The sequence below is a fragment of the Erinaceus europaeus genome, chromosome 1, assembly GCF_950295315.1.
Source record: "Erinaceus europaeus chromosome 1, mEriEur2.1, whole genome shotgun sequence".
NCBI classification, from domain to species: Eukaryota; Metazoa; Chordata; class Mammalia; order Eulipotyphla; family Erinaceidae; genus Erinaceus; species Erinaceus europaeus.
This window is the reverse complement of record NC_080162.1, coordinates 110532234-110541816: the sequence shown is the minus strand read 5'-3', so window position 1 is coordinate 110541816 and position 9583 is coordinate 110532234. Positions and strand designations below refer to the sequence as shown.

The 9583-nt window shown below is 64.2% G+C and overlaps 1 protein-coding gene across 2 annotated transcripts; it reads left to right on the top strand.

Annotated features, from left to right (window-relative positions):
- Positions 1-1362: 1362 nt before the first annotated feature.
- TBX1 (T-box transcription factor 1) lies at positions 1363-9380 on the top strand. 2 transcript variants are annotated; one of them, XM_007533925.3, is made up of 8 exons: positions 1363-1601; positions 2858-3242; positions 5048-5149; positions 5964-6135; positions 6653-6808; positions 7390-7457; positions 7543-7646; positions 8663-9380. In XM_007533925.3, the coding sequence occupies exons 1-8, from the start codon at positions 1418-1420 to the stop codon at positions 9127-9129; spliced, it is 1638 nt and encodes a 545-aa protein (XP_007533987.2). In that variant the 5' UTR covers positions 1363-1417; the 3' UTR covers positions 9130-9380. The 2 variants fall into 2 exon arrangements, with proteins under 2 accessions (XP_007533987.2, XP_060049498.1); XM_060193515.1 differs by lacking the exon at positions 1363-1601 and having other exon boundaries at positions 2654-3242; positions 5979-6135.
- Positions 9381-9583: the final 203 nt, after the last annotated feature.

Genomic DNA, 9583 nt, shown 5'->3' with positions numbered 1-9583 from the left:
GGACAGACCCCAGTCACACATGTTCTGTGGCTGTTTGCATCTGACTTTCCGCTCTTACCTGGGATTCAGGCCCATCCTCCTCCCCACTGTCAGCTCCCCAGCCTTCTTTCCAATCTGGGATCCGGCTCTCAGAGTGTGACCTCCTGGAGGAGGTTGTCCACCTCCTACCCCTGTGCCAAGCTAACACAGGGGAGAAGGCCTGTGTTACAATGTGATCCAACACTGGAGAGGCCTCAGGACGAAAGGCCCTGTTTACCAGATCCTCTCTGCTGAGACAGATAAGCTCCTGGGAAGCAGGGAAGCTTGATGCCTTGTTGAGGAATTTCTGGATGAAAGGCCTGCACTGGTCCAGATGCAGTAGGTGGGTAAGGTGTAGACCAAGTCAAGCTTCTGTGTCCAGGATGCCTGGGCCTAGAGATCCCGAGGGAGGCAGGCTTTGCTCACTTTGCCAGGCCCAGTTGGGCACCACCGCAGCTGGGTCTCCCAGCCAGACAGGCTGGCTGGCTGATGGGTTGCGAAGGAAGGGCCATGTAGTACTGGACCCAACAGCCTGAACTCCTTTGACCAACGTGTCCTCAGCTCCCTGGGCCACTCCAGGCCCCGCCCCCGGCCCTCCCTGCGCCCAGCCGGCCGGTGCGCAGGGAGGTCGGAGGAGAGCGGGCACTGCCCACCCTCCGGATGTATAAGCGTCCTGGCCAGAGGCGGTGTGCGCGCGGGCGCGCGTGACACTCCGGCTCCCGGGCTGCGCAGCCTGGGCGGCGTCCCTCTGCTCCACTGGCTTGCTGGTTCGCTCAGGGTCCTCAGGCCAGAACAGTGAGCTGACTATGGGGCAGGGGGGGGGAGTGCTGGGCTGTGTCCTGTCAGGCTGCATTGAAGGACGGACAACACAAGGGTTCTGAGTTTGTCCCCAGAGGCCAGTGCAGAGCCCGGGCTGCTATCTCCTCTCCCAGGTGCAGGGGTAGCTGGGGAGGAGATGGTGGGAGAGCAGGGGCAGGGCTGGGCCCTGGTAGCCTCTGGGTGCTCCTCCTTCAGGGCCCTATCATTGTGCCTGAGGTAGGGAGGTTCGGCACTTGGGTGTCACGGCCTCCCCTCTGACACTATAGAAGCCAATGGAGGCTTCGCTGGACAGAGGGAACCCTGGCTCAGTGGAACCTGCAGAATGTTCGAGGGACATTGGGACCCGAGCTTGACAAGCAGGAAAGCCCTTCAATCTGAGGGTGCTCCACCCTTTTGGGCTACCCGGCCGCCACCAGCCCAGAGTGGGGGGCCCTGTGACGCCATCATCCCCGGGGCCCAGGGATAGTGGCTGTGGGTGGCACCGCAGGCTCCCGCCTCTGGGTCCCGTGGGCTGGGCTGGCCTCAGTGCTTCTGGGGTGCATGTAGTCTGTGGCGGCACCGACCAGGCCGCCAGGCGCCTATGGAAGCTCGGGGCCCGCTGTCTCCCCGGGCCAGCGCATTCAGCATCGCCTCTCTGGTTGCAGCAGAGGCCAAAGAGTGTGCCACTCGCCTGGGTCCCGTGTCCTCCAACAGGGCGAAGCTTCGTGTGCTGCTGGGATCCCCGGCCGGGATGCACTTCAGCACCGTCACCAGGGACATGGAAGGTTAGCCTCCCCTCCTGTTTCTCTACACAGACCTGCTGCTGCTGCGGGACCCCAGCAAAAAAGGCTTGGCAGAACTGGGGCACAGGCTGGGTAGGGGGAGCTCCGGTGGGGTGGGCTCCAGCCTTCCAGCTTTGACTCTGGGGCAGAAGGAGGGTGGGCATCCTGCCCAGCGTCTGTGAACCCTCTAGCTGGGCGCCCAGCTTCAGAGAGACCCCCACGCAGCTCGGGATGGGTCCACCAGTGCAACAGTTGCTACTGGGAAGGACAGGAGAGGACTAGAGGTAGGTGGGAGAGGGAGTAGCAAAGCCGGCAGGAAAGGAGAGTGTGGGAGCACAGAACCCAGGAGGAACAGGGGGAAGCAAAGCGGCTGGGGCTGCCAGGAGGAAAAGCGATCGAGAAAAGGGGAGAAGACCTGAAAGGGAGATAGGAAAAAGAAAAAAGAGAGAGAGAGAAAGGAGGTGAGAACGAAAGAGACGCGGAGAAGGGCAATCGAGGGTAGAAAACCAAGTCACCTCCGAAAGAGAAGAAGTTATGGAACGACTGCAGGCTATTCCACGCACCCCCAAGGAAAACCGCGGATATTGTAGATAGTTAAATAAGAGGCAAAAATAAGAAGAAAGAAAAAAAAAAACGGGCAGATGAAAAACAAGACAGAAAGTGATGAAAAATACCACAAAGTGAGGTGTGTGGGGGGGACACATACAGGGAAAAGACAGAGGCGTTAAGTAAAACAGAAATAAAGAGAGCAACGAAAGGAAGTGGAAGGGGAGAGGCGATGAGCAGGGCAATGCTCGGGGAGGAAGACAAAGGTGGAGACGGGACACCGGGCAGAGCGGGCTGGCGGGCGAGCGCGCGGAGAGGCCCGGGCGGCGCGGAGCGGAGCGGGAGGGTGGCGGGGCGCCGGGCGCCGGGCGCGGGGTGCAGCGCAGGGGAGCTGGTCTGGGCGGTCGGGGGCCGCGGGGGGCCGGACGGGCGAGGGGGGAGGGGCGAGCGCGGGGGAGGGGAGGGAGCCATTGTCTGGGCGCGGGGTGGGGGTGGGGTGGGGGCCGGGGCGGGGCGGGGCGGGACGCCTCCTCGGGGCCGGCCCGCGGTGTGGGGCGGCGCGGCCCGGGGCGCTGCGCGGCACGGCGCCCGCCACTCGGCCGGGGGCGCGGGGCTGCGCTCACCTCGGCGGCGGCGGCGGGGGCCGCGGGTCATGATCTCCGCGGTGTCCAGTCCGTGGCTCACGCAGCTCTCGCACTTCTGCGACGTTGCAGCCTTCACGGCCAGCAGCCTGAGCAGCCTGGGGGCGGCGGGGGGCTTCCCGGGCGCCGCGTCCCCGGGCGCCGACCCCTTCGGGCCGCGCGAGCCCCCGCCGCCGCCTCCGCCGCGCTACGACCCGTGCGCAGCCGCCGCCCCCCCGGGCGCCCCGGGCCCGCCGCCGCCGCCGCCGCTCGCCTACCCGTTCGCAGCGGCCGCGGGGGCCGCCAGCAGCGCCGCCGCGGAGCCCGAGGGCCCGGGGGCTAGTTGCGCTGCCGCCGCCAAGGCGCCGGTGAAGAAGAACGCCAAGGTGGCCAGCGTGAGTGTGCAGCTGGAGATGAAGGCGCTGTGGGACGAGTTCAACCAGCTGGGCACCGAGATGATCGTCACCAAGGCCGGCAGGTCAGGGCACCCCCTCCCCACGCGCGCGGGGCCGAGAAGCGGGTGGGGTGCGCCGGCCACCTGCGGGCCCTCGGACCCGGCTCCAGCGACAACCGGCCGTCCGGCCTGGAGGGCGGGAAGGCGGGGAGAAGCTCTCAGGAGAGCGGGGCGCTGGGAGCTCACGCCTGGAGAGGAGAGGAGAGGAAAGGAGACCAGAGGAGGCAGCGCCCCGGGGGTGCTCTCCAAGCCTCGACCCGGAGCGCACATCACCCCCGAGATACACCCCTCCTTCCTGCTCCCTAATTAAGTCTATTGCAGGCTAGATAAGGACTCGCGGGGGGGGGGGGGGTGCCTGATAGTTGTCTGCAAAAACCGTAGGAAAGAAACTCAGATCCGTAGAGGCAGTGCCAACGCGCTGTGTCGGTGGAGATCGCCGACCTTCTCCTCAGGCCTAAATGTCGGGTGAATGTGGGGCCTGGCGGTGCTGCTGGGCCCCACTTCTTTCCAACTGGCCCAGGGAGAAGGGAAACAAGTTTTGCGATGCAACCGATTTGACCGGCAGACAGACAAAAGCTGGTGTTGGGTTGTGTCTAATGTACACACGGAGATACTCACTCCTGGCCTAGCAGTCAGAGGGAGCCCAGGGCCTGTTTGCAGAGCCTCCCCGTGCTTTCTGTTTTCTTTGCTGGGCTGTTCTCCCCGGAATCTGGGGCCTGTGCTGAGTTCCAGCCCCACGGGGCTTCCTCAAGCTCTCCTTGTTGTCCCTGAGCACAGCCAGCCAGCAGAGAACTGTCCTAGGGCCTCCCACCTAGGCTGGCCCAGCAAGGGCACTGGCAGCTTCACCCTACGAACTGGCTTCTGCGGCACCCGCTGCCTGCAAGGGTAGGAGCAGACAGAAGGCCTGTCCAGTTGGGGGTTCTGTGTCATCTGTTTTCTGCCCACTGCCCCCAGAGAACAGCCTGCGTAGAGAAGTAGGAAGGCCAGATGAGGGTAAACCTTGTGTTGTTTACCATCCAGATGACCAGCAACACGATAGGGAGCAGCGCATGTCACCTAGCCCCATGCAGTCTTTGCTGGAGTCCCTGCAGAGTCAGGGCCCAGGGGAGTGGGATTTGGGGGATTTTGAAGCCACAAGCCAAGCCCTCCCTAGGTAGTAGCCGTGTTATGGAGTCACCACAAGTCAGTAGGCGCTTTTCGTGTTTCCCCCAGGGAAGTTGGGAGAGCCCCGGCCGGCCTCAGACTGGAGATAGGGCCTGAGAATCAGCAGAGTTGGGACTACAGGTTCCTAGGCCTTGGTCTAGCCAGAGAGATTGGGGGGGGGGGTAGCTGCAGAGCCAGCCAAAGGGGCCAAAAGGTGCCTGGGAGTCATGGACTCCCCCTGGTTTCACTTTGTTGGAGCCGGGAGCCACTCACATCAGTTAGGGAAGCTCTGTAGGACCTGGGAGTCCCAGGCACTGAGCACTGCTGTGAGGGTGCAGTGAGAGAAACTGAGAAGGATGGGCAGGGGAGTGGGCACTACCTCCAGACAGGATGGCAGTGGGCACAGCTAGGCCTATCCGTGCAGGTAGAAGTGACAGGTGACTTTGGGTGTGTGTGTTGTGTGTTGTGTGAATAAAGGGAGAAGGGGCTGCTCTGCCACTCTGTTCGCCTGAGGCTAGGCAGGGTTAGAGCTGCTGAGTGAGGGGAGATGAGACACAAGAGCCAGGCTGAATACCAGCAGTCCCTGGGAGGCTGAAGGGCCGAGTGGAGGGGCAGCCGCCTAGAGCTAGTGTGTCTGTGTGTTTCCTGCTCTCCCCTGAGGTGACCCGAGTCCCCACGGTCCCTAGGCGGATGTTCCCCACGTTCCAAGTGAAGCTGTTTGGGATGGACCCCATGGCTGACTACATGCTCCTTATGGACTTTGTGCCAGTGGACGACAAACGCTATCGGTGAGTGCCTATCTGGAAGGCCTTGGGAAGCAGTATGTGGCATCACCAAGGGGTCCCAGACACCTGTAATGGTTGCTCCACCAGCCTGCTCCCTCCCCACATTTTTGAACCCCAGACCCACACATCTCACCCCCATTGGTTCTTAGGAACTCCTGAAAGGAGGTCGCACAGACTGTCAAGCCTCTTTCTACTGTAAATCTCTCACAGTTCCCACACCCCAGGGTTGACCTGGCCTGAGGTAGCCCTCACCCACCTCCTACACACACAGCTCCACCTTAGTCTGCCCTTCTCCCAGGAAGTGGTCACAGACACCTTGTCCCTTTCCCCCATCCCTCAGACCGCTGGGCCACTGGAGCCGGGCAGGAAAGGTGGGGTGGCTGAAAGAGATTATGTAGGGCGGGCCTCACCGGTCTGGACAATTAACAACAATTAATAAAGAGTGTGTGGACAGCCCTGTGCCTGGGGCTGCCAGCACAGCCAAACCCAGGCTCCTGGGGTTCGGACCATGCGGCAGATCTGCTGGGGAGGCCCCAGTCGGGTGGACCCGTGTGCTGCGAAATTCTGCTATGCAGCTCTAGGAGCTGCCTCCTCCCTCTCCCGCAGCAGGACTCTTCATGGTAGAGGCGTTCTCTGCATTCCTCTCACTACCCCCACCTCCCAGAAATGCTCCCAGCCTGGGCGGCCTCCAGGTGCTTGATTTCACAGATGGGGAGTCTTCATCAGAGGTTCTTTAGGGGTTCACTCAGCAATGCCCTCTCATTTCACCCTGACTTGACCTGTTGAGGTGAACCCTGTTCCTGTGCTGCCACCCCAGGTATGCCTTTCACAGCTCCTCCTGGCTGGTGGCTGGGAAGGCAGACCCTGCCACCCCAGGCCGAGTGCATTACCATCCAGACTCGCCTGCCAAGGGCGCGCAGTGGATGAAGCAGATAGTGTCTTTCGACAAGCTCAAGCTGACCAACAACTTGCTGGACGACAATGGCCACGTGAGCATGCCCCTCCACAGGGAAGACCCTCTGGAGTCCCTGCTGACCACAGCCTGGGTCAGAGTTTGGGGAGCTGAGGGGGGGGCATGGAGGAAGGAGGGGTGAGGCTGCAGGAAGTAGTCCCCATGGTGAGGGGCTCCCAGGGCTGGTGAAAAGGGCCGCCCACCTCCACCCCCCTTTATCTTATGTCAGAAGGTTTTAAATTGGAAAGGACGGGGCATATGTTGGAGGGGGTTCAGAATCTAACTGTGTCCTGCTCAGGGACACATACAGGCATGCACGCAAACATACCCAGGCAGATCTCAAGGATACAAAGAATCCAGGACTTGTTATATTGCCACTCGTGGTACCTTTCTTGGGGTCCTGCTATCAGTTGGAGCCACCGCTTGGGTCTCAAAACTCCCCCCACCCTTCATTTGGGAAGTTAAGGTTTCTGCCCTCATTCCCTAGGGAAGCTCACCACTGGCCTAGACTTCAGCTCCCTTCTTAGCTCTGACCTCGCCTCCTTGCATTCCAGATCATTCTCAACTCCATGCACAGATACCAGCCACGCTTCCACGTCGTATACGTGGACCCTCGCAAAGATAGCGAGAAATACGCAGAGGAGAACTTCAAAACCTTCGTGTTTGAGGAGACCCGATTCACCGCTGTCACCGCCTACCAGAACCACCGGGTGAGGCTGGGGTGGGGGTGGCGGCAATTTTGAGCTGCTGCCTGGGGGTGGGGGGGTGGGTGGGGGCAGAAGTCTTGGAGCCAGAGTTGTGGGTCCCTGCGCAGCCCCCCTCCCCTCTCTACTGCCCAGTCCGGCCTCCTATCAGGTTGACCTCTCAAGGGGCAACTGTCACTGTGGCCTGAAAGTTTGTTTTCCAAACCATTCCGGAAACTCCCCATCAGGGGCCTGGTCAGCAGTTTACCCAGATTCCTGGGGCACCCCTCTGCGCCAGGCCACTGTAGCATTGGGTGGTGGTGGTGGTGGAAGTGTAGCAACCCCATCTCAATCTGGGGAGCAGGCTCTCCACCCTAAGAACCCCCGAAGTGTGGAGGGGGGAGTGGTTCCTGATTGATCCAAGAGGCTTCCCAGGACCCCTCATTGGGGAAGCACAATCTGCAGAGAAAACAGGGCAGATGTGGGTGGGTTCTTGCCTGTGGAGAACAGAGGGGTTTGGGGTGTGGGGGCGAGAAGGGGGCTCCTAACGCTCTCTTCTCCGCCGCGCAAGGCTGGGGCCCCCTTGGCTCACGGCTGCTTCCCCGCAGATCACTCAGCTCAAGATCGCCAGCAACCCGTTCGCCAAAGGCTTCAGGGACTGCGACCCTGAGGACTGGTGAGTGTCTGCGGGGACCGCTGGCGCCCCGGCCCGACCGCGCCGCCCAGACCACCGCCTCCTTGACCACCGCCTCCCTCCTCAGGCCCCGGAACCACCGGCCGGGCGCACTCCCGCTCATGAGCGCCTTCGCCCGCTCGCGGAACCCGGTGGCCTCCCCGCCGCAGCCCAACGGCGGCGCCGAGAAAGGTATAGAAGCCGGGTCGTGGGATCCGGGCCGTGGCCGAGCCCCACCCCGCCTGGGCCCCGGGGGCCACCGCGGCCTCCGTGCCGGTTGCACAACGGCCAAGGCGGCGGGCAAGCAAGCACTCGCCCGCCCGGCCCGACGGCTGCGCCCCGCCCGCCCCGCCCGCCGCTGCCGTCCGCAGAGGGGCCCCGGGGTGCGGGGGGGATCCTGGAGTTCCGCGGGCTCCAGGGTGGGAGGACGGGGGTGCGGGGCCCAGGGCTCTGCAGGCTCGAGGGTGGGAGGTCTTGGGGCTCCGTGGATGGGGAGACCGGGAGTACGGGGGGGGCTCGAGTTAGGGGCTGGGGGGGGTGGCTGGGGCTCCACGGATGAGGGGGTTCTGCGAGTGGGGAGGCCCGGGGTGCGGAGACTGGAGGCTCTCCAAGCTCGGGGTTGGGTGGGCACCCTGGTGGGAGGCCAGGGGGTTGCGGGAGCCCGGGGCTCCGCAGGTGGGGGGGCCTGGGCTCTACGGGGATAAAGGGGGTCCCGCGGGTGGGGCGCCGGGCTGCGGGGCCCGTTCTCTGCAAGTTTGTGTGTGGGTGGGGACCTAGAGCTCCGTGGGTGGGGTGTTCCGGGGGTCCAGAGACTCGAGGCTCTGCAAGCTCGGCGTTGGGGGGCTCCCTGGTGCAATGCCCGGGGGTGAGGGCGTCCGGGGCTCCGCAGGTGGGGGTGGGTGGGCACTGCGGGGTAGAGGGAGCTCCGAGGGTGGGGGGCCGAGGGGCGGTGCCCAGTCTCTGTAAACTGGGGGGGGGGGGCTGGAGCTCCGCGGTGGGGAGATCGGGGGGATGCAGTGACTCGAGGCTCTGCAAGTGCGGGGTTGGGGGCTCCGCAGGTCGTGGGGCCTGGGCCCTGCGGGGTAGAGGGGGGCCCCGCGGGCTTGGCGGCAGAGTGCGGGATCCACAGGTTGGGGGCCCGGGGTTCGGGGCGCCCCCCCCTCCACGGGGCCTCCGCGCTCACCGCCCCTCTCCCCCGCCCCCCGCAGATGCAGCCGAGGCCCGGCGTGACTTCGAGCGCGAGGCGGCGGGCCCGGCCGTGCTGGGGGACCCCGCGCACCCCCCGCAGCTGCTGGCGCGGGTGCTGAGCCCCGCACTGTCCGGGGCGGGCGGCGCGGGTGGCCTCGTCCCCTTGCCCGGCGCTCCCGGCGGCCGGCCCAGTCCCCCGCACCCGGAGTTGCGTCTGGAAGCGCCCGGCGCGTCGGAGCCGCTGCACCACCACCCCTACAAGTACCCGGCCGCCGCCTACGACCACTACCTCGGGGCCAAGAGCCGGCCGGCGCCCTACCCGCTGCCCGGCCTGCGCGGCCACGGCTACCACCCGCACCCGCACGCGCACGCGCACCACCACCCGGCCGCCGCCGCCGCCGCCGCCGCCGCCGCCGCGGCCGCCGCCGCCGCTAACATGTACTCCGCGGCGGGGGCGCCCGGCTCCTACGACTACTGCCCGCGGTAGAGCCGCCCGCCCGGCAGCCCGCCTGTGCCAAAGCGCCCGGTCAGCGGCTGAAAGAAGGGATATTTATTGTTGTCCGCGAGACCGCCGCGCCCCCTCCCGCTCCCTCCCCGGCCGGCAGTTGCAGTGTAGACGACCGGACCAGAGAGTCCCAGGTCTGCAGGCGGTGTAGATACGTGTGTAGATATGTGTAGATAACTGTAGATACCGCGCCGGGAGTCGACTCGATAAAATGGTTTTTGCTTCTTTTCCAATCAGCCTGCTTGTCTGGTTTCTTTGCGCGCGGGGAGTCTCTGGAAGGGGCGGGAAAGCCGGGGATTCAGGCTGGGACCCTGCACTTGCTGTATCAGTGCTGTATCCACCCTGTGTGGGTGTGGGGGTGTCCTGGCAGGGGCTTCACCACTCTTGGATTATTGTTACTGTTTTGGTTTTTAAGAAGTTTGATTTTTATTACATT